The sequence below is a fragment of the Chelonia mydas genome, chromosome 17 (genome assembly GCF_015237465.2).
Source record: "Chelonia mydas isolate rCheMyd1 chromosome 17, rCheMyd1.pri.v2, whole genome shotgun sequence".
In the NCBI taxonomy this organism is placed as follows: domain Eukaryota; kingdom Metazoa; phylum Chordata; order Testudines; family Cheloniidae; genus Chelonia; species Chelonia mydas.
In genome coordinates, this window is record NC_051257.2 from 19,088,078 (window position 1) to 19,112,059 (window position 23,982).

General features: G+C 50.4%; 1 protein-coding gene across 9 annotated transcripts in view; it reads right to left on the reverse strand.

The window, feature by feature from the left end:
- DTX2 (deltex E3 ubiquitin ligase 2) overlaps nucleotides 1-14,069 on the reverse strand; it is a 61,518-nt gene extending 47,449 nt beyond the window's left edge. For 2 of the 9 annotated variants that reach the window (XM_037880284.2, XM_037880283.2), the window contains exons 1-3: nucleotides 13,830-13,973; nucleotides 12,445-12,507; nucleotides 2,578-2,967 (exon numbers count right to left, since the gene is read on the reverse strand). In XM_037880284.2, the coding sequence (XP_037736212.1) occupies nucleotides 2,578-2,884 (307 nt within the window). In that variant the 5' untranslated portion in view covers nucleotides 2,885-2,967; nucleotides 12,445-12,507; nucleotides 13,830-13,973. Of the gene's footprint in view, nucleotides 1-2,577; nucleotides 2,968-4,499; nucleotides 4,592-5,459; nucleotides 5,894-12,419; nucleotides 12,508-13,829 lie in introns of those variants that run through there. The other 7 variants (XM_037880285.2, XM_037880277.2, XM_037880282.2 and 4 more) reach the window with 7 other exon arrangements.
- Nucleotides 14,070-23,982: the final 9,913 nt, after the last annotated feature.

Genomic DNA, 23,982 nt, shown 5'->3' on the forward strand with positions numbered 1-23,982 from the left:
ACGAAGGTGGGAGACCGATGCTCAGCTGGGGGCTAGCGTTCAAAGCCAGCAGTGACATCCTACGTCCTAGCAGACTGCAGGATAAATGCAGCACAAGGGCTTTCAGAGCATGGAACCGCAGCACCCGCTAGCCCCCAGCTGTGGGAAGAGGTGGCTTTTGGGACTCAACACACAGTGTGAGGTGGTACCGCTCTGGGATACCCAGGGGGCAGGGCATTGGCCGTTCTTATCTTGGCCACACAGACAGGGTAGCTTTAGGACAGTTCCTGAAGCCGCCTGATATTTACTTCTGGCTACACTGCACAGACCAGCAGCTGAGGCTCGTTCCTAATCCAGCGCTTGAGAGCCGCCTTTGCAGCTGTCGCTCCCTTTCTATGGGGATGTTAGACCTGTTAACACTGGCTTCCTGTTATTCTTCCCAGCTTCCTTTGAAGAGCCTGCTTGTCTGTTGAATAGCAGCGGGGAGAATGCAATGGGCTCTTTTTCGTTCTGTTTAACGATTTTCATAGGAACGTTTCCTGCGGAGTTTATTTTATCTCTAGCGCATTACAAAGGTCAGCTGGCTGATCATTTACACAACGTTCATGTCTAAAGGCGGGGAGCCTTGCTCAAAGCCAGGGAGCTTTGAACATAACTGCCCCACCAGAAGCTGGGGGTGGGGAATAGTGGGAACAAGAGTGTTTTAAAGGATCATACTGAAATGCAAACTGAACAGGTGGCTTCATGGGGTGAGCAACGAGTCTGCAGTCCCTGCAGCCACAGATCCAAATCCCAGCCAGGCCATCTCGGCCCATCCTCCCTTCAAGATCCATTTACTGAGCCCCATGCATTCACGGGGAGGGGACTTTCAGACAAGATCCTCAAACCTGAGTCAGCAGCCCCGACATTAAAGATTCTATTATAGTTTCATAAGAGCAGCGGTTTGACCCCCAGGGTCCTTTGCCAAAACGTTCATTCCACCTCCCTCCACCCCAGAGCTGGCTGCATTTCAGCAGTCCCTGCATGAATACAATCTGTGAAGCGCTGTGGAATCTTTTCCAGTGAAAGGGACTAGAGAGAAGCAAGATAATATAGAGCGTCGGTAGTTGCTTTCAGAGAGATTGCCCCGCTCCTGTGGGAGGATAATCCATTCACAGTTTGGCCATTAGGAGAGAATGGTGCTCCCTAGGTGGTCCTACACACCAGCTGCTCACAAGATTCCACCTACACTAAGAACCAGATCCACTGCTGAGTGCTGAGACCATTTTAACTCATCACGTAGCTGGGACAAAGCCCATCACTGTTACTGATTCAATCATGCTGCTGTAGCTGGGTCAGAAAAGGGACCCTTTCTGAAAATAAATGGGGGGCTAGAGAGAGGGGACCATTGGCTACTGGGGAGAGCAAGGCCTGAGAGTTAGGACTCCTGGGTTCTATGCACAGCTTGGTCACTGAGCATTATGGAAAGAGGCAGTCCTGGTGCCTGCTTGGTGATCTCCACAGCAGTTTTCAGAGCATTATGAGCCCCAACCAAACAAGGCTGCTGGGTGCCTAAAGAATATTCAGAGCTACTGGTGCTGTGCCCGTGACAGACACTCCCAAACACATACATCTTCCTGATGAAGTCTCTCACGTGGGACACCTTCCTAGCCAGGTTTCAAAGCTCCAGGTACTTTCCAGAGCGGTGCCCAGCCCAGCTGTGTGCTACTCACCCTAACAGAGCAAGAAAGTGGGAATATGAGCGGGGAACATGTCCGTCCTTGCTTATAGGCCCGTCATTTAGGATTCATCTTATCGCCCCTCACGCTCTGCGAACCCAACTGATTTACTATATTCAAGAAACCTGAACATTTCTGCCCTTCTCTAAGGCCCTCAGAGTGAACCAAGCCTTGCCACTTCTCGGGAGGCAGGGCTTAGCTCCATTTTTACAGATGGGTAAACTGAGGCACGGATAGGCTTGTGCTTTCAGAAGTGGGGACTAATGTTGGGTGTCCACTTTGACACACCCAGGCTTGATTTTCCAGAGGTGATGAGCACACAAAAACCCCATTGAAGTTATAGGTGCTCACTACTTCCAGGGGAAAAGAAAGTCAGCCCCTAGGTGCTAAAGGCGATCATCCAGATGTAATGGACACCAAACTGTTGGCCTGAGAGACCTCCTTGGGTTGTGCAGTGAGTCAGGAGCAAAGGCGGGAACAGAACCCAGATTTCCCGCAACTAATCCTGTACTTTACCCTCAAAAGCCAACCTCCCTCCTCCCTGGAACAAAGGGGAAAAAAAAAGTGGGAAAGGAAAGTCAATCTGAAGGGGCAGTGTTCTAGCACTGCCCTACGTCATTCTGTGGGGATTGCAGGCATTAGCTCAGCAGCGTTCACAGGGCACCAGGCCAAGCCAGAGCAGCTGGTGCTGCAGCCAGGGAGGAGTGGGACAAGGGAATCAAACAGGAGTGTTTTAATCACAAAAAGGCCTTTTTATGCAACTTCCCTGAAGGGATGTGCGGGGGGAATGGGAGGGTGGAAGAGGGCATACGGTTCTCAGGCCGCAATCTTGCAAAGCATTTAAGCACATGTAAAATTAGCTGGGAAAGAGGTTTCTTACCTGTGTCCTGTCGGAACTGCACCAGGCTTGGTATGTCGATGACATAAGGGGCGAGCATGGCGTCTGCCTGCCCCAGCGGGATACTGCTGCTGGCCAGCCCAGGTCCTGATCGTCTCCCCTTCTGCGCAGGGGCCTGGAGAGCCTGTTCAATAAAGCTGCACACGCTCCCTCTGTATGGCCTCCACCTGCCGAACTCGTCCTGCCATTCCCATACTGCCACTGCGGGCAGGGCCACATGCCCTGGCACGGAATTGGGGAGCCCAGGTGGCCCAGCAGAACCGCTTCCGGCACCCAGCGCGGCTGCCATTTTCCAAGGTCTGAAAGCGAGCCGAGCCAGAGCACGTTGTCCACCCACCTTCAAACCATCCCCTTCAAGGGCGTACGTCAGGCCTGCAAAGAGAGAGAGACAAGACATATAGAGTTAAGAATGACGACCCTGAGCTGACAGCAGGCAATCCAGCAGGTAGGCGGCAAAGTCTACAAACCCAGGGGGAGGAAGTGCATGCATTTCTCCATGAAAGACAATTGGGAGGTGAAATCGCTGAACACTTCAAGCATGCAACTCAGAAGCGAATCAATGTCAAACCCAGCGCGTTAAATGTAGTTTGGGGTCCTACCCGGCCTGAATCCTGCTGCCAATGTTGCGGGGGGTTACAATCAAACGGACAGCGTAAGCTTTTGGGGGCAAAGACTCTCAGTGTTAGACCCCCAAGCACATGATGTCAGCACTGATAAGTAGGCCAACATGGGGCATTACAGGAACCCAGGATTTCCAGTGTTATTCATTATGGGTATTGCAATAGATCTAGAGGCCCTGATCTGGGATCAGGCCCCCATTAGCCAGGCTCTGTGCGCACACAACCAAAACCCAATCGCTACCCTTCCCCCCATGCCGCAGTCAAAGGGTTAATCTGTGTATCACACTGTCTGCTAACAGCCTTCTAAAATGCCATGGGCCCTGGAGAGCTGAAGAGCAGGGCACAACTTAACCAACAGAGCAGCCATCAGTCGGCTGGAAGGTTTTTTTCCATCACAGTCAGAAGCATGAGTCTGGGGAGATGCAGGTAGCAACGGAGCCTCCGCTGGTGTACGCCCGCTCGGCGGGGCCCTTTGGGATGTAGGGCAGCCAGGCTCCTGTGGGCGCAGCACCCACCCCTCGGGGGCGGCTCCCGTGGTTGGTTATTTCCAACTCATCCATATGGAATAAAGCAGAGACACCCAGATGGCTGCGTTCTCAAGAGGAGAGTGATACATTTTTAAGAAAACGATAGCGAATGAGTCATCCTGTGCAGTTCTACCCAACGCCCCCAGGCTTACAAGCCACCGGCAGCCAACGAGACCCCTCCACAGATCATTTGATTAACAAAAAAAAAAAAAAATCTTGAGACATTTGCTGCTGTCACTTAGCACCCCCCAATTCCCAGGAGTAGTTATTTTACAGCTTGGAATTACAAGTCACTTCAACAAACCCCAGGTGTAAAATCTCAACACCTGCCTCGTGCGTTATTTTTACGTTGGATTTCACACACTGCTGCTCAGCATTGCCGAGCTCAGCTTGGATCATCTCAGTTCAGAGCTCTGCTGTGGAGTTTTCTATCCCATCTGGTGCCCAATGTTTGCAAGCAGGGGGTACTCTGCGCCCCACTGGGAAAGGGACAGCTGTACATAAAGGGCTCCTGGCCTTTCCAAATATATACAGTGGCCTGGATAACTATCAGCAAAGCAGGCCATCAGGGGGAGGCACGCTCTGTTTTGGAGGGGTCACACAATTGGCTTGTGCTCCTGTTAAAATATAGCGACAGCAGAAGGAAACAAAAAAAGATCACAGCAGATACACATCTATTAACGCTTTCTCCTTACGTGGTAGCTTTCCCCCAGCACTACAGCCTCAAAACCCAGGTGGGGGTAGACATCCTCCTTACCTACTGGCCAACGAAATCCTGGGTCACGATTGGCTGAAAAGAGTCAGGTAACAAACGGTCTACTGTCTACCTCCTTGGGGGTCAACAATGCTTAGCTAACTCGAGGAGCTGCAGCTGCCAATCAGCACTCACTATGCAAACCAGGACATCCTGATTGGCTGCAAGTGAGTTCCGTGTAAACGAAAATTCACTGCCCAGTAGGTAACTGATACTATTTCCTGGATCAGAAAACTGACACTCTAAAGGGGCGAGGGCTTCCCAGTTTATGCATCTAAATGGAATTCTAGACTACAGCTGTTTGCAAGGATTGTGAAAGAACAAACGCAAGTTCCATGTCTTGGGCAAAGCACTTTGGCAACTTGAAGTTAAGGCTGTATGTTTCTATTCGTTATTGAAGGGTTTCGGGGTAGGGGATACCTAAGAGAAAAATGTAGTTTGATTTTTGTTTTCATTAAATAAAACACCCAACCCCATCTCAATCCATCACTCCCCTCCCGCGCCAAACAGTGACACACACATTTTAAAAGCCTGGAAATCCAAAGTTAAGGTCACCCAAACCCTGAACAAAAAACTCGCATGAATTGGCCCTGTCAACACTGGCTCTCCACTTATGAGGTAACTCCCTTTTCTTCACGTGTCATTATATAATGCCTGCATCTGTAATTTTCACTCCAGGCATCTGAAGAAGTGTGGTTTTTTACCCACGAAAGCTTATGCCCAAATAAATCTGTTAGTCTTTAAGGTGCCACTGGACTCCTTGTTTTTTGTGTGGATACAGACAAACACGGCTACCCCCTGATACTTGACACCCCGAACTGCGATCCTCACCCCTTGCATATCTACAGCTATTGCATGTAAGATGGAAACAGTTTGAGGTACATTGTGATAAGGACTTTACAAACTTCTCAGTCTGGTTGCTGATCTCTCATATCTAACATCCACTGCATTTGCGTCACTTACCTGTACAGTCTAGGAACAGTGAAGAATACGGCTGTGGTCCTGTACCAGCATATCTACCACAGATCTCCCATGACCCCACGTGTCTACTGTGTCAGCTACTAAATTCAGTGGTCCAGCTCTTCAGAGATCTGCAGGCCCAGATGTAGTAGCTACATGTCGGTGCTAAATCTCACAACAGAACAACTTTGCTTTTAGTTTTAAAAAATATCTTCTCCCCTGTTGTTAACAGCACTTTAGATTGTAAGTTTCTAGTTTATTTTTCACCATTTATGCTACTTGATTATTAACTTGGGCTCCCATCCAGCAATCAGACCTGCACGGGTGGATCTCTGCCCCTGGGGCAGAGCCTCATGTAAGGATCCACCCACCTGGATTTGACTGCAGGACTGGGGACTCTGACAACAAAAGTAGTTTGGAAAGTTTTTGTTTCTTTCTCTTTCACAGTCACTTCCTGCTTCTCAAGCCTAGCAGAGAGCAGCAGAGCTGGGTTCACAGCACTACCAGGCAACGTTCAAGCCAAAAGTCTGTTTCCACTGAAATTTAAAACAGAAGTTGGAGGGGAGGAAAAAACCCCAACAACTATTCAGTTGTGTTAAAGCCTTTTTAAATACATAAAAATCTGAACTTTGGCTCTACAATCCAGCTGACAATGTCCCCTTAAAATTTCTGGATTGAACTCATCGGTGCTAATAAAAACTCACTGACAATGAAGCCTGCCTCACAAGTGGAAAAGAAAAGGCCGGGGAGCCTTAGATCTGTGCTGTGGATGTAGGCAGTTTTCTAGGGCCAACAGAGTGAGATTCTTTTAAAGCACAGGGCTTTTCAGCATGTTATTCGAACAGGACAATGCCCAGAAAAGATTTGCAAGGATCACTGACACCACACTTAGGAAACGCGAGGTCTGCAAACAAGCGACTACATATCATCACGGTGAATGGATTATATTTGAATTAAAAGATTCCTAGGTGTGCAGGCTACATACACTAAGCCAGGGGTCTCCAACTGGCTGACGACTCAGCATCAGGAGGGTGCGTTTGTTACAGGATTGCAGGCAGCCCATACCCCGTGCAATTCGGAAACCCCAAAGGGAAGATCAAACTAACAGCCCCGCTGCGCCGCGTGGTGCTTGCCAAGCCCCACAGCAAATCAAATGAAATTTTAGTTTCATTCCGCTGTGAATTTACAGGAGCAACAGAGGCACTACCATGACCATCATCCGTTGTTCAGGGCTCTCTGTGGGTGTCGGTGGAGATACCTGGAAAGAAACCTGAGTCTCACAGCTGTAGAGAAATCTCAGGTACTTGCGCTGTTCCTGGGCACTGTAGGCCAAATCCGGCCCAGCCTGATCCCACCTGGAGCAGCCAGGTGAAATTTACTAGGATCATATCAGTTTTATTCATAGAGTTTAAGGCCAGAATTCTGATCACCAGGTATGACCTCCTGCATAACACAGGCCAGGGACCCTCACCCAGTGATTTTTGCACCAAACCCTTAACTTCTCTGTGGGCTACAGTATATCTTGCAGAAGGGTATCCAACCCTGACTCTGGGGTTCAGGGAATGGTATGGCCTGTACCCCAAACTTGACCTGGGATTCATGGGAGAGTAATGACCATAGGTCTGGCCTAGGAATCAGGAGACCTGGGTTCTGTTCCCAGCTCTGACTCTGACCTCCAGTGTGACCTTGACCAACTCATTACCTCACTGTCCCTCTGTTTCCCATCCCACCCTTTGTCTGTTTAGACTATAAGTTCCTTATTGTTTCTGTCCAGTGCCTAGCACAACAGACAAAAAGAACCAGGAGTGGAACTGCGCCAGGTGACAGGCTCCAGTACCCATTACAATGGAGGAATCAGAATAGGTGGCTGCCCTCTTTGCTCTGGCAGCTGGATTCTAACATGCTCTAAGAGGAGTTTGAAGCTCAACTCCCATTGGCAGGTGAGCCACCGTATCCTTTAAAATCACATCAGATAACACCGTCTTCCACCATGGCACACACCAGTCCGAAGCTCAGGGAGACACAAGGGGGCTTTAACGAGACACGGCATGCCACAAGTATGGACGCATCAGAAGAGATGAATATGCATTGCTCATATCCACTTGCATAAATACCACTGGGCATTTACAATCGTCCATCGATAATTCACTACCCACAAGGTTCCTTTACAGAGCTGATCTCAGGCTGACAAAATATCAAAGGGCGTTTGAGGTAGAAATGCAAACCCATCTGGATACTAGAAAAAGTACTACGAGCAAATGCAGTGTGAACGTAGAGAAGGAAATCAGACAGCCTGATATAAGAGAGAACTGAACTGTACACTAGTTTGCCACCCTGTGCAATCCTAGCGTTTTCACAACCATTAAAAAATTAAGACGGCAACCTGATTCAAGGTCATCGGAATGACTTTCCGGCTCCAGAGCCTTTTCACTATCAGAATGAATCGTTAGTATTTACAGCAGAGGCCTCAACCAAGATCAAGAGACACTAAGGCTACACACATTGCGAGCTGGGGTTTGCGTCCCTTATTCATGTGCCCATTGGGACACTGCACCCCATACTCTTCATAGTGATATAATTATATGATTATGGCATAATTATGATGCATTTTGTACGAGGTGTCATTGGAAAGGTTATGATTTTGTTGAATATGATTATGTTATTTGTATGCATTATCATTTTGGTATCTGAAGTTATGAATATTGACTATGTATCTGTATTTCACATGTAGTCACACCTGGGGGACACCCACTGGGCAAAGTGCTTCCAGTCTAGATAGGGGGCTGTGAAGAGCCTATTCAAGGTAATGGGCCATTAGGAAAAACAATAAGCCTTAGGAGAAGCTTCTCCCCAACCTGGTGAGCTTGCAAGGGAACGTCTTCACTGGCAACGTTAAAGCGCTGCCCTGTGGCTTGGGTAGTCACGGCACAGCGCTGGAAGACAGCTCTCCCAGCGCTCTAAAACCCCCCCCCACCTCCACGAGGGGAGTAGCTACCAGGGCTGGGAACGCAGCTCCCGGCGCTGGTGCACTGTCTACACTGGTGCTTTACAGAGCTGAAACTTGCAGCACTCAGGGGGGTGTTTTTTCACACCCCTGAGAGAGACAGTTGCAGCGCTGTAAAGTGCCAGTGTACACAAGGCCTAAGAAATGGCTGCTATAACTCAGCAAAGTATGCAAAGGCATGTGATCAGGCCACATGACACGGAACTCCATCTTGGATACCAGTGTTTTTCCAGGTTTCAGAGTAACAACCGTGTTAGTCTGTATTCGCAAAAAGAAAAGGAGGACTTGTGATACCTTAGAGACTAACCAATTTATTTGAGCATAAGCTTTCGTGAGCTACAGCTCACTTCATCAGATGCATACTGTGGAAAGTGTAGAAGATCTTTTTATACACACAAAGCATGAAAAAAGCATGGAAAAAAAGTGTTTTTCCACAAACTGAGTTTGGGACAACGGATTCCTGCCATATGCCAAAGCTATATAAGGCAGAGAGTGACCTCATTGATTGTTCTTCACTCCCCCACAACTGAAGACCTAAGAGAATCTCCTAAAGAAAAGGACTTGGAACAGGGGTGGGAATCCCAAGATGCAAAGCAAGTGCAGCTTGTGGCTTGACAATCTGCAAGCCTGCTGGTATTGTCAGCCAGGGGTGAGAATCTGCTAATTCATATCCTACCTTTCTGGTATTTTAGGCTTCGTTTGCGGTTTTGTTTATTGACTAAGTAATCTGCTGGGATCCGTTTGCTAACACTTATAATCACGGAAAATCTATTTTTTTGGTAATTAATAAACTTATTTTATGTTTTCATCTAAACCAGTGAATTTGAATGAAGTGCTTGGGAATCTTAGCTCAAGGGGCAGGGGCATTTCCTCTCCACATTGAGGGGGAGGCGAACTGGATAATAAATTCATACTGGTCAGGGTTTCGACCAGGGCAGGACGGTACAGCTCTGGGGTCCTAAGTTGGGAAGCTGGTGGTTATTTTGGCTGTAGCTTCTCTATTGTTGGTTCATGGAGTGGCTGGTCAGCCTGTGCGTAACTGCAGCTGGGTGTGTCCCGACCTGTGTGTTTGCTGGTGGAAGTGTAGGAGTGGGAGCGGGTCTGCAGCTTCTCACAGCAGCACAGTGTGAGAGGGAGCCCAGGCTGGTGAGTCAGAGGGCTCAGTGGTACCCCAGTTCCAGGTGGCACCCTGGGGGGGGGGGAACCCGTCACACTCATACTTGCACTGTTCCGTAAGAGCTATCACGAGTATTACTAGCCACTTAAGCACAGAGAGCAGCAGCGGAGCCAAAGCTGAGTACACACTCATGGGTTTCCGTGTGCATACATGAGCAGGGGAATCACGCCCCTAGCTCATAGTGTAGACGTACTTAATACAGAGCGCGCCCCTCAGATCATACCAGTCCAGAGATCAGCCTGCAAAATTCTAAATTCGCTCCACTACTACCGAAGCCAAGGGGAGCTGAAAGCACTCAGCACCTCCCAGGATCAGACCCTTCATCAGGAAGGTTTGCACTAAAGAAACAATGTCAACTCAAAGCTGGCCAGCACTTCAGATTCTGTATAAACACGTTTATACCAAACTCAACAGACATGCATCCATTCATTTCTTTTCACTCCAGTGGAAAAGGGTTTTACACAGATATTTTAGGGTGCTGTTCAAATGCAAAACGAGAAACAGTTGCTTTTAAGCTCACATTCTCTTGGGGGTGGGGTTTTCCACTGAGAGCCTGAAAGCAAAACGGAAGTTTCCACTTTTTGGCTTATATTATCTCAGCAAATATTTATTTGCCCAGGCTAAGAGAATCACTACAAACAATCAGCATGAACAGCAAAAAGAAAATTAGATTTTCAACACTAGTTCAATTTTAGTAAACCAAGTGCTCTTTGTAACATGGGCCAGGAATTCCGACTGGAAATATTATGAAGAAGTGGTCAGTGTCCTTTTAAAGAATCAAACTCAGATATGACTATTTATATGGTCGATCCGTATAAAAGGCCCAGTTAGGGAGGAAGAGTGGTCTGGTGGTTAGGACGCTACCCTAGGAATCTGGAAATGTGGGTTCAATTCCTTTCTCTACCACAGACTTCATGTATGACTCTGGGAAAGTCACCCTCTGCTTCTGTTTCTCAGCGGTAACATAGGAATAGCACAGGGTGTTGTGAGGCTACACACACTGACTACCTCACAATCCTCAGATACTATAGCAATGGGCAGCCACATAATACCACAGATATTGCCTGCCAGGAACAACTGACAGTCTAAAGTCCAGAACCTACAACTGGACCCTTGTGGGTCCAAATGCAGGAGCAGGACCAAGGGCCTCATCCAGTAAACAGTATCAGGCACGGTGTCCCCATGGGAATACTGGTAGCATTTGCAGGATCAGACCCTGAGGAAGAAAAAGTCCTACAGTTAAGACAAGGGTAACATTTTCAAAAGTCACCTGGGCATTTAGGGCATGTCTACACAGCAAGCAGGATCCCACGGCAGTGAGTCTCAGAGCCTGGGTCTACAGACTTGGGCTCACACTACAGCACTAAAAATAGCGTGTAGATGTTCGGTATCTGAAGCTTAGGGAGTGGGGTCTTCAGAGCTTGCTGGGTAGATGTACCCTACGTGCCCTAGATCTCATTGAAACTAAGTGAAAATGGGCCTTTAGCACTTGAAAAGTTAACCCCAAGTCAAAATTAATCTCATTTCTGTAAAAGGCAGCTCCCACAGAACTTCCTTCCAAATATCAAAGCAAATTGCTTTAAAAGATGCAAGATTTAAAAAAAATCTTTAGGTCCTAGACATTTCATAACTTTTGAGAATGAAAATAAATTGTTATCTTAAAGGGTCACCATCAGTTTAAAAACTGGCATCTGTCTGAAAGTGCTTTCCCAAGGAACAAACAAAGGCTGGGCTACCACAAATCGCTCTGATTGAACTAAACGGGTTTCTAAACAGATTTAATTAAGTCGGCACAAACCCTTTGCAAGCTAAACTCATATCCGCCTCGCAACATGGACATCAGCTTAGGAGGAGCTGATTGTGAGTTAGCGTGCAATGGAGATGCACTGATTTAGTTCAGCCAGTGGAATTTCTGGGCAGGGACTGGCCAAATGTTACTATAGTAGAAGGATGAAAGAGACGCAAGGCTTAGCTCCATTCACCAGTGCAGCTTACCCCAGCTCCGAGCAATGATACACTGCACTAGCCCACATTGTACAGCTTTGCCCATCCACGGGGTTTGCACGGGTGCAGCTATGATCAGGACAAAGCATCTCTCTGTTTTTACAGCTTGGACACTGACAGCACCTTGCGCATAGTCAGTTTCACGGTTGCCAGTCTAGTCAGTTTCCCCTGTTGTCTGTGGAGGTTTTGCACACAGCAACCGGGGAAGGAGGGAGAAACATTTTAAAAAATAAGAACATGTGATTTTAAACCCACGCACATTGGCAGGAGGACTTGGGCAGGTGTGAGATCTGAAACTGTTACTCATTCTTTTAAAAGTAACTAGCTTTAATTGGTGCCACTTTAAATTCTCAGCGTATAGTTATCTGGGAATGAACTGAGTGGACTGAGTCTCCCCTTGCATTTTAGGGGGTGTCTGTCACTAGCACCTGCAAGAAACCAGGGTCATATTTGAGTGGAGACAGTCGATATCGAAAATGAAAGGAGTGATGTTGAATGGGAGGTGCATGCTCTGCAAGGGGAACAACACTGACAGATTGTTTGCAAAGCTGGGTGTGCACGCTGGAGGAGGCTGAAGGTGGTAGACACCCACAGCCCTCTAGGGAGGGGGATAGAGAGGGGTAATAGAGTAGGCTGGGCACAAGGGCTTTATGTCCCTGGAGCTGGAGAAGGCCTGTCAGATCCCAGCAGATGGGGTGATGGGGCGGGGGAAGAGAGAGGACTGAATAGCAAAGTGGGAGTAAAATCTCCAGAACAGACAGAGGCTCTAAATGCCCACCCAGAGTAATGAGACGTGCCCAAACCTGAGGAGCAGTTCCAGCGCCAGGCACAGACAAATCCCCTGACTCGCAGAGACACACTTCTCGCTAGAGAAAGGAAGAAATGAAGGGATCAGTTACCTCCACCCAAATCACCAAGGGAACCTCAAGTTACTCCACCCACCACCTCCCTGCCCTCCCAGAGATACCCCACAGTGACCAGACCTCAGAGTTAGATCCCCATCCCACAACACTGCCCTCTGATTCTCACAGTGACCGGACCCCACTGTCATGCCCCCGCCCCCGCCTGGCCTCCCCCCCCTCCAGGGGCCAGTCTCCCCACCCCCCCCCCCGCCTGGCCTCCCCCCGCCCCCCAGGGGCCAGACTCCCCCCCCCCGCCCTCCTGCCTGGCCTCCCCCCAGGGGCCAGACTCCCCCCCCCCGCCCTCCTGCCTGGCCTCCCCCCACCCCCCCCAGGGGCCAGACTCCCCCCACCCCGCCCTCCTGCCTGGCCTCCCCCCACCCCCCCAGGGGCCAGACTCCCCCCACCCCGCCCTCCTGCCTGGCCTCCCCCCGCCCCCCTAGGGGCCAGACTCCCCCCCCCCGCCCTCCTGCCTGGCCTCCCCCCGCCCCCCTAGGGGCCAGACTCCCCCCCCCCCGCCCTCCTGCCTGGCCTCCCCCCGCCCCCCAGGGGCCAGACTCCCCCCCCCCCCCGCCCGGCCTCCCCCCGCGGGCCAGACTCCCCCCCCCCCCCGCCCGGCCTCCCCCCGCCCCCCGGGGGCCAGACTCCCCCCCCCCCCGCCCTCCTGCCTGGCCTCCCCCCGCCCCCCAGGGGCCAGACTCCCCCCCCCCCGCCCTCCTGCCTGGCCTCCCCCCGCCCCCCAGGGGCCAGACTCCCCCCCCCCCCGCCCTCCTGCCTGGCCTCCCCCCGCCCCCCAGGGGCCAGACTCCCCCCCCCCCCGCCCTCCTGCCTGGCCTCCCCCCGCCCTCCAGGGGCCAGACTCCCCCCCCCGCCCTCCTGCCTGGCCTCCCCCCGCCCTCCAGGGGCCAGACTCCCCCCCCCCGCCCTCCTGCCTGGCCTCCCCCCGCCCTCCAGGGGCCAGACTCCCCCCCCCGCCCTCCTGCCTGGCCTCCCCCCGCCCCCCAGGGGCCAGACTCCCCCCCCCCGCCCTCCTGCTTGGCCTCCCCCCGCCCCCCAGGGGCCAGACTCCCCCCCCCCCCGCCCTCCTGCCTGGCCTCCCCCCGCCCCCCAGGGGCCAGACTCCCCCCCCCCCCGCCCTCCTGCCTGGCCTCCCCCCGCCCCCCAGGGGCCAGACTCCCCCCCTCCTGCCTGGCCCCCCGCAGAGGTCAGACCCCCCCCCAAGTACCCCCCTTCTGCCCCCAGGCATCCCCCGCGACCCGCGCCGTTCAGAGGCCCGGGGCGCCCCTCACCGCCACTCAGGGCGCCGCTCCGCTCCGGCCAGCGCTGGGCAGGAGGCAGCGAGAGCTGCTGGGGGCAGCGCCTTCCCTCGCAGCCGAGACAGAGCGCCCAGCGCGCATGCGCCCCCCGCGCGGGGCACCCTGGGACTTGTAGTGCGGAGCGGCCATCGGCCTTCCCCCACCCCCGCCTCTAGCTCGCCCTGCCCCAGCCTCAGCAGCAGCCACCCGCCCGGGGCTCGGGGGAGGAGGGGGCTCCCCCAGTCCCGTCCCGCCACCGCTTTAGGGGCTTTTTGGGGGGCTCCCCCACTCCAGCCCACCCCCCCAGTTTTGGGGGCTTTTTGGGGGGCTCCCCCAACCCCCCCAGTTTTGGGGATTTTATTGGGGCTCCCCCAGCCCATCTCCCTTCCAGTTTTGGGGTCTTTTGGGGGGGTCCCCCAACTCCTCCCACTGCCACAGCTTTGGGGGCTTTTTGGGGGGCTCCCCCACTCCAGCCCACCCCCCAGTTTTGGGGGCTTTTTTGGGGGCTCCCCCAGCCCATCCCCCTTCCAGTTTTGGGGTCTTTTGGGGGGGTCCCCCAACTCCTCCCACTGCCACAGCTTTGGGGACTTAATGTGCCACGCCCAACCTCCCCCTGTCGTTTCTTTGGGGCCTCACTGGGGCTCCCCCAGCCCAACTGGCACCTTCTGGGCCTTTGAAACCCCCCCCAGCAAATGTCCCCCCCCAATTTATTGGCCTGATCCTCCTTGGAACCCACGTGTACGGGGAGTTTGCTGACAGACCCATCCCAGCCCAGGTGGGAGGCGGTTCAAAGCCCCTCTCAGGCGAGTGCACGTGGCCACTCCGTCCCAGCTGCTGCCTTATGAAAGCAGGACCCAGTTCTCAGCCACCCCTTCCTGTGCTTGGGACAGGCAGGTGCACAGTGTCACTGACCCCAGCTGCTCCAAAGCCATGAACCAACCCCCCGCCCCTGCCCCCAAATCATAAGTTTGGCTTAAAAACCATGAGACTTGGGTTTATTTCTTTGCCTTCAGGTCACATGCTGGTCCCACTTTCAAGCTTTTCTCTGCACCCAGAAAGCCTAGCCACTCACTTTTGACTGAAATGACAGCTGAGAGTCTCACATAATCACATGACTCTGGGTGCTGGGGCTTTAAGAAACACCACAAATATTGCAAGACTCGTAGCCTCCCAGCTGCTCTAACCATCTCGTTTCAAATCTTCTTTGAGTCTCTTCTCATCTCTTCATCTCTTACTGGCACAAGGAGAGGGAAATGACATCTGTCCTACTGCATTTTCAGAGAGAGGTTGGATAAAAGCTGCTATACAAAATGTTATCAGATTCTATTGTATTATCAAGGCCTGACAAAAACAACCGGTTACAGAGACAGCTAGCGAGGCTGGAGAATGGGATTAAAGATGGGTATTTTATGATCTGAGGCTTCCAGCACAGAAAATCTAGTTTAAAAAAAATTGTAATCAGTCATCAGTAACTTGGTGTTTTACAGAAGATTTACTTATGCAGATTAATCTCAAATCTCTGTTAAATTTTCTGCACTGCTTAGCTCCTTAGCTCCCTGACATCAAACAGGCTTAATAGGACTGAATGAGAACTAGAGGCAGCTCCAGCACCCATATCTGATGAACACGAATGGTTACATTTTTGCCTGTGGGTGATAAAGGCAGGATTATGGAAGCAGCACAAAGCAAGAGAATCACCTGGAAGATTAAAGAACCTTTATGTTCCCTGCCTTAAAGACAACAGCTGCAAAGAGAGAAAAAGATTTGTGTCTCCAAAGGAAAAATTGGAAAAGCATAGGGGGTGGAGTGTGTCAGTTTTCTCCCCTGCAAAATTCAGGGTCAGCTATAAAAGACTAAACAAAGTATTTTGCAGGGAACAGTCCTGCACGGGTAGGGGGAGCAGTGGATAACATGACTTTGCTCTTTCCCCCTTCTGAGTCTTTGGTAGTTTTTATTATGATGCCTTTTGTTGAAATCTTCTTCTTGCATGTGACCGGAGAGATACCAGTGCTGTTGCTTAGCAATTGATTTATAGCTCCAGCTTTCTTCTATGTTTTTGAACTGCTTTGGTTTCTCTTTTCTTTGGAATTAGTGAGGGTCAGATTCTGATCTCAGGAACAGGGGAGGAGGTTTTAAATGTTTTACAGATTCACCAAGCGTGCACATGTGTCTGCAAGTTTACAAAACATTTGGAAAAGTTTGCGAGATAAAGAACATAAGAACGGCCATACTGGGTCCGATCAATGGTCCATCTAGCTCAGTGTCCTGTCTCTGACGTTGGCCAGTGCCAGATGCTACAGAGGGAATGAACAGAACAGGACATCCATCCCCTGTCATCCAGTCCCAGCTTCTGGCAGTCAGAGGCTTAGCCAGAGCATGGGGTTACATCTGACCATCTTGGCTAATAGCCACTGATGGACCTGTCCATGAAATTAACTAATTCTTTTTTTGAACCCAGTTTTACTTTTGGTCTTCACAACATCCCCTGGCAATGAGTTCCACAGGTTGACTGTGTGTTGTGTGAAGAAATACTTCCTTATGTTTTTTCTAAACCTCCTGCTTATTAATTTCAGTGGGTGACCTTTGGTTCTAATGTTATGTAAAGGAATAAATCACGCTTCCCTATTAACTTTCTCCACACCATTCATGATTTTATAGACCGTTATCGTATCTCCCCCCTTAGTCGTCTCTTTTCTAAGCTGAACTGTTCTGGTCTTATTAATCTCTCCTCATATAGAAGTTGTTCCATCCCCCTAATCATTTTTGTTGCCCTTCTCTGTGTCTTTTCCACTTCTAATACATCTTTCTGGAGATGGGGCGACCAGAACTGCACACAGTTTTCCAGGTGTGGGTAGCGTGGGGGGGGGTGTACCCGCACAGGGTACAGGTTCAGATTCATACTACAGTATTATTGTGCAGGCTTCAAGAGGCTGCATCGGGCAGAGCCGGAATAATAAGGAGGCTCTCAGTCAAACCTGAGGTGCACTGGCTGAGCTGTGTGTCGAGGATAGTTGGGTGTGACTGGAAGAAGAGGGTCAGCATTGAGGTGCATTGCCAGAGCTAGGTGAGGGGGGTTCTGGACTAAAAAGACCTGGGTGATGTTACAGATGGAGAGATATTAGCATATCTGGGTGCAGGGCTATGAAAGATCAGACTAAAGGTACATTGGCTGAGCTATTAGAAGACCTTGAGGGCTTGTCTACACTTAACATGCTACAGCAGTACCTCTGTCGTGGTTTGGTGAAGACACTACCGTCAGTGCAGGCACTCTAGCTCCCCGAGAGGTGATATCAACCTAGCACTGTCTACACCAGGGGTTAAGTCAGTTTAACTGCGTCACTCTGGGCTATGGATTTTTCACACCCCTGAGCGATGCAGTTTGCCAACCTAATTTCCTAGCGTAGACCAGGCCTGAGTCAGACCAACAAAGAAGCTGTGTGATACACTCAAAGCTGGTTTTGGTCCATCAAGGAGGAGTGCTCCTCTTCATGTCAAAGTGGATTTTGTAAAGACAACGTATCCATCCATCGTGTCAGTAGTATGAACATTTTGCTGGCTGCCGGTCCTAAATGTATTACTGTAGCCACTTGGTGATGTGGAACAACAGTCAATGCCCTCAACCGACCTTCTACTTACTCACGTTGTTAGCAAAGCCACACCATCAAATACAATTTGAGTACAGGGCCCAATGGAATGAATGTCTGTTGAGATCTACCGGACTAACTTCATATCCCTGCAATATCTGCTGCTCACAAACCGGGAAGAATTAGCAGGGGAAGCAAAAGTGGATGGGAACCTGGGAGGCAGTGACCATGAGAGGGTCGAGTTCAGGATCCTGACACAAGGAAGAAAGGAGAGCAGCAGAATACAGACCCTGAAAAGCAGACTTTGACTGCCTCAGGGAACTGATGGGCAGGATCCCCTGGAAGAATAACATGACGGGGGAAAGAGTCCAGGAGAGCTGGCTGTATTTTAAAGAATCCTTATTGAGGTTACAGGAACAAACCATCTCAATGTGTAGAAAGAATAGTAAATATGGCAGGCGACTGGCTTGGCTTAACAGTGAAATCCTTGCTGATCTTAAACACAAAAAAGAAGCTTACAAGAAGTGGAAGATTGGACAAATGACCAGGGAGGAGTATAAAAATATTGCTTGGGCATGCAGGAGTGAAATCAGGAAGGCCAAATCACACCTGGAGGTGCAGCTAGCAAGAGCTGTTAAGAATAACAAGAAGGGTTTCTTCAGGTATGTTAGCAACAAGAAGAAAGTCAAGGAAAGTATGGGCCCCTTACTGAATGAGGGAGGCAACCTAGTGACAGAGGATGTGGAAAAAGCTAATGTACTCAATGCTTTTTTTGCCTCTGTCTTCATGAACAAGGTCAGCTCCCAGACTGCTGCACTGGGCAGCACAGCATGGGGAGGAGCTGACCAGCCCTCTGTGGAGAAAGAAGTGGTTCGGGACTATTTAGAAAAGCTGGACGAGCACAAGTCCATGGGGCCGGATGCACTGCATCGGAGAGTGCTAAAGGAGTTGGCGGATGTGATTGCAGAGCCATTGGCCATTATCTTTGAAAACTCATGGCGATCGGGGGAAGTCCCGGATGACTGGAAAAAGGCTAATGTAGTGCCCATCTTTGAAAAAGGGAAGAAGGAGGATCCTGGGAACTACAGGCCAGTCAGCCTCACCTCAGTCCCTGGAAAAATCATGCAGCAGGTCCTCAAGGAATCAATTCTGAAGCACTTAGAGGAGAGGAAAGTGATCAGGAACAGTCAGCATGGATTCACCAAGGGCAAGTCACGCCTGACTAACCTAATTGCTTTCTGTGATGAGATAACTGGCTCTGTGGATGAGGGGAAAGCAGTGGACGTGTTATTCCTTCACTTTAGCAAAGCTTTTGACACGGTCTCCCACAGTATTTTTGCCAGCAAGTTAAAGAAGTATGGACTGCATAAATGGACTATAAGGTGGATAGAAAGCTGGCTAGATCGTCGGGCTCAACGGGTAGTGATCAATGGCTCCCTGTCTAGTTGGCAGCCGGTATCAAGCGGAGTGCCCCAAGGGTCGGTCCTGGGGCCGGTCTTGTTCAATATCTTCATTAATGATCTGGAGGATGATGTGGATTGCACCCTCAGCAAGTTTGCAGATGATACTAAACTGGGAGGAGAGGTAGATACGCTGGAGGGTAGGGATAGGATACAGAGGGCCCTAGACAAATTAGAGGATTGGGCCAAAAGAAATCTGATGAGGTTCCACAAGGACAAGTGGAGTCCTGCACTTAGGACAGAAGAATCCCATGCACCACTACAGACTAGGGACCGAATGGCTTGGCAGCAGTTCTGCAGAAAAGGACCTAGGGGTTACAGTGGATGAGAAGCTGGATATAAGTCAACAGTGTGCCGTTGTTGCCAAGAAGGCTAACGGCATTTTGGGCTGTATAAGTAGGGGCATTGCCGGCAGATCAAGGGACGTGATCGTTCCCCTCTATTCGACATTGGTGAGGCCTCATCTGGAGTAGTGTGTCCAGTTTTGGGCCCCACACTACAAGAAGGATGTGGAAAAATTGGAAAGCGTCCAGCGGAGGGCAACAAAAATTATTAGGGTACTGGAACACATGACTTATGAGGAGAGGCTGAGGGAACTGGGATTGTTTAGTCTGCGGAAGAGAAGAATGAGGGGGGATTTGATAGCTGCTTTCAACTACCTGAAAGGGGGTTCCAAAGAGGATGGAGCTCGGCTGTTCTCAGTGGTGGCAGATGATAGAACAAGGAGTAATGGTCTCAAGTTGCAGTGGGGGAGGTTTAGGCTGGATATTAGGAAACACTATTTCACTAGGAGGGTGGTGAAGCACTGGAATGGGTTACCTAGGAAGGTGGTGGAATCTCCTTCCTTTGAGGTTTTTAAGGTCAGGGTTGACAAAGCCGTGGCTGGGATGATTTAGTTGGGGATAGGTCCTGCTTTGAGCAGGAGGTTGGACTAGATGACCCCCTGAGGTCCCTTCCAACCCTGATATTCTATGATTCTATGATCTGGGACCAAGAAACAGGACCACTAGAAGTTGACACCATTACAAGGGACGGGCTTAAGGGAAAGGGCTCAAAACGTGACTGGTATTAAAGAGGTATCTTTTTTAAACTGTCGACAGCATGTCAAATATTGGTGAGAGTTCTCTATCTGATAGGAGACAATATCATCCACTGTGAACTCCCAGGGTTAATGTGGTTTTCTATCACGATGCAGCAGCACTGTTAGAGGAGCAGCTCCTCGTTGGAACCAACGGAGCTATGGCTGAGGACCTACCCTGGGATATATCTACGGGTCCACAATTTCCAGAACAGCCCAGGGAAGAAAACAGGAGACCCGACCAAAGACTTGGTTATGATCAACTGTCCTTGGGCCAGATTCAATCAGCTAGAATAGTTGCCACGAGTTCGCACAGTGTAACTGAGGTGAGAATCTGGGCCCTGTTTCTGGAGGCTCTGGAGATGCCCAGGGAACACTATCTGACCACTCGGTGAAGACATGGATGGATGGAATGGTACCAGATGTCTCCGACATCATACATGTGGTTGTTGCTAAATCATCAGACTGTTCTTCGAAGCTGTGTCTGATGAAGCAATTTGTGATCCACCCTGGTCGTAAAGATAAGGTTCTCCTTGGACAAACTCCAATCTGTTACGTTTGTGTGCATCCACAAAGATCCTGGAAGCTCATTGGTGATAATCCTCAACTTGCTGCCTGCTGACAGCACGCCCTGCGGATAAGGATGTGATGTCTCACTTTGCATCTCCCTCTGAACTTTGGCCGGACAATTTGCATTCCAAAGACAGGTTGCACTAACCGGAGCCCAAGTGTTCAGATTGTCAACCCAAACAGCTGTAAAGATATGGCTCTACACACCAGGGCCACATTTACAAACCTTAGAAAGGGTCTTCCTGAACCACCCTTTAACAGATGAAGAAGTTATGTTGCGTATCCAGAAAACAAGTTCTGCATTTGGTCGTCAGCAGAACCGGGTGTGGAAGCAGGGTGAGATCTGCTTTTGTACAAACAGGGCTCCCTTCTGTGTGCTGCGGAGACGTGATCTTGCTACCAGAGCCCTATCAAAGAGCTCAGTGGTGTTTACATGAGAGATCTTCATTGACTCCTGGGCATAAAGTGTCGAGGTAAAATAGCCAGCAACGCTGTATTGGAGCACAAGAGTCTAACGACACCTTTGTATTAGGGAAGCACAGAGAGGCCCCAGACGAGATCGAGTCTCCATTGTGCTGGGCGCTGTACAAACACAATAAGAGACAGCCCATGCCTCAAAGAGCTGAGCCTCTACATTGACAAGACAGGATTTTTATCCTTGTTTTACAGCTGGGAAGCTGAGGCAGTGAAATCACTGGGAGTTGGGAGCCTAAATGCCTTTGACAATCCAGGCCAAAGAAGGTAAGTGATTTGTCCCAGGCCATATGGGAGGTTTGCAGCAATGCTGGGGGCTGCACACAGAGCTGCTGAGTCTCAGTTGAGGGCTTTAACCACAAGGCCAGCCTTCCAGTCTGCTAAGAGGCAGCTGAGAGAGACGAATGCTGGTTTGGGATTGCCTTTGGATGTTTAGATGGGGAACTCTTTGGGAGCTGGGACTGTCTAGCACTATGTGTACGTACAGCACCCAGCACGATGGGGCCCAATCTCTGGCAGCATCGGCACAGAGCCACGCCGGATACAGGGGCCCAGATCCGCACCTCACTCCCATTGATTTCACGGGCGTCAGGTGCCTAAACACCTTCGAGGATGTGGGCTGCAAAGACTCCCTTGTCGCATGTCACATTCCTAGGGCCAGCACAACTCCACGTTCCCTCCCACGCTGCTCCGTGGGTGGACGCTTGCCGATACCCCATACGCACGTACCCAGCTATCCAAATCACCCTGCCAAAGCACAGACTGAGAGCACCCAGCGTGGGAGAGTCTGTTGTTAGCGTAGTCAGTAGACAGGAACCGGCTAGCTCAAGATTTGTCCTCGCCTTGGTTCTTTTCTTGCAGCAGGGCCATAGGGGCTGAGTTAACTTCTCCATGATGACCACCTCCCACGTGTTTTTGAACCAAGGACCTGTACTAAGATATATAAACCCTCATGCTTCAAGCTCTGCTAAGTGATGGGGGTTAGGTTGATACTTCAGGGAGGAAACGAATCACACAGGGCCTGTCTGTATAAGGATATTGACCGGGATAGCGAAAGGACTTTAAATTCACCCTCTACCTGATTTTGGCATAACTTCCCATGCAAACAAGTCCGAAGTGATAGGAGTTAGGAAGAAACTTCCCCTGCAGGCAGGTTATTAGATTTGTACTTTCCCCTGACACATCTGGTGCTGCTCAGAGACGGAATAGTGGAGTAGATGGATCATGGCTTTGCTAAGAGGTGGTCTTGTCTTCTGGCCCCCCGGAACCAGCTGATGCTTTTGCTACTGGAGAAAGGCTACATCTCTGTCCCTAGGAAGTGGCTGTTGTGCTGTGGTGGGCAAGATGCCAGCCTGCAGCCCTCTTGGCTTCTCTTCCTGGCTCTGCTGCTAAATCGATGGCTGAGTCACCGAGGATAAATATTTCAGAAATGGCCCTGGATTGCGGGTGCTGAACGTGAGACACCCAGGGCCTGATTTTCAGAGATGCTGAGCCCTCCCCCTGCCCCGACAACTCCAGCTGAAGTCAGTGGGAGTTGCAGGGGGCTCGGCGCCATTAAGAAGCTACCCAGGGTGTCATGTTGGGCGCCTAAAAACGCAGATGTTCCAAATCGGTATCCCATAATTTGACTACTGTGGCATAAGTGACTGGGCCAAAGTCACACATCAAGTCAATGGCCGAGCTAAGAATAGAACCCAGGTCTTCTGTGCCTCAGTTTCCCCACCTTTGTACAGTTCTTGGAGATGTATGGGTGGAAAGATCTTAGAGCTAAGCATTTTAGGGCAGATCCTCAACTGGGGTAAATTTCCTCTCGTGCTCTAGCTCTCCTGGGCTGGCTGGTGGTTCTGGAGTGACACTCTAGTTCACAACTGCTTTTCCCTAGGTTGTTTCCTCATCCCTGTTGTTTTCATTTGTTGTTCGTTTGCTGCTCCGTGGTTGGCTAAAGGCAGATGTTGCTGAGCTTGCCCCATGCATGCTTTGCCTGTTGCTTTAATGTCCCAGGAGCAGGCAGCCTGGCAGTCTCATTTGGAGCCGGGGCTGGGAACAACTCGGAGTGGAGCTCAGGTTCAACCTCTTCCTAAACTAACTCCTGCTGGAGCCCTTTCGGATTCCCCCTGAAAACTGGTGCCACCTAGTATACAGAGCTCTGCCCCGCCGCTAAAAAACAACCCCCCACAAAATTAGTTAGCAGAGCAGGGCAGATCCTAGGGGTGGGCGAGGGCAGGACAGGGTGTTATCATTAGACCCAAATGGAACACAGGGCCTTTTCCTGGTTTTGCTTCAGGGGAGGTGAGTTTGCAGCCCTCATGCTTCACTTGGGCAGGATCCACGTGGGGGTGGAAGGGGAACAGAGCAGTGCCAGCTGTGCGTTGACTTCCAAGAGACAGCCTGGTCGGTACACCTTGGAAAGCAGCCGCCCACATCACTGCCTAGCACATGCTGCAGATGGGAACGTACGGGCTGTAACTTCTTAACCCACGTGCCTTGGTGGGTCGGTGGCTTCCGGGATTGAACTGGATCTTAAACTGCCTGAGCTAAAAGAAAAGGAGGACTTGTGGCACCTTAGAGACTAACACATTTATACAAGCATAAGCTTTCGTGAGCTATAGCTCACTTCATCGAATGCATTCAGTGGAAAATACAGTGGGGAGATTTAAATACACAGAGAACATGAAACAATGGGTGTTACCGTACACACTGTAACGAGAATGGATGAAGTGAGCTGTAGCTCACGAAAGCTTATGCTCAAATAAATTGGTTAGTCTCTAAGGTGCCACAAGTCCTCCTTTTCTTTTTGCAGATACAGACTAACACGCTGCTACTCTGAAACCTGTCATTATGCAAGGCACTGAATTTAGCCGTATGGAGTGGAAATCTATCAACTTCATGAAAAAACTCGTACAGTTACAGACAGACATCATCTTCCTTTCCAAATGCAAACAGATGGACATCATACCAAAAGGACTGAAGGTAAAAAATCC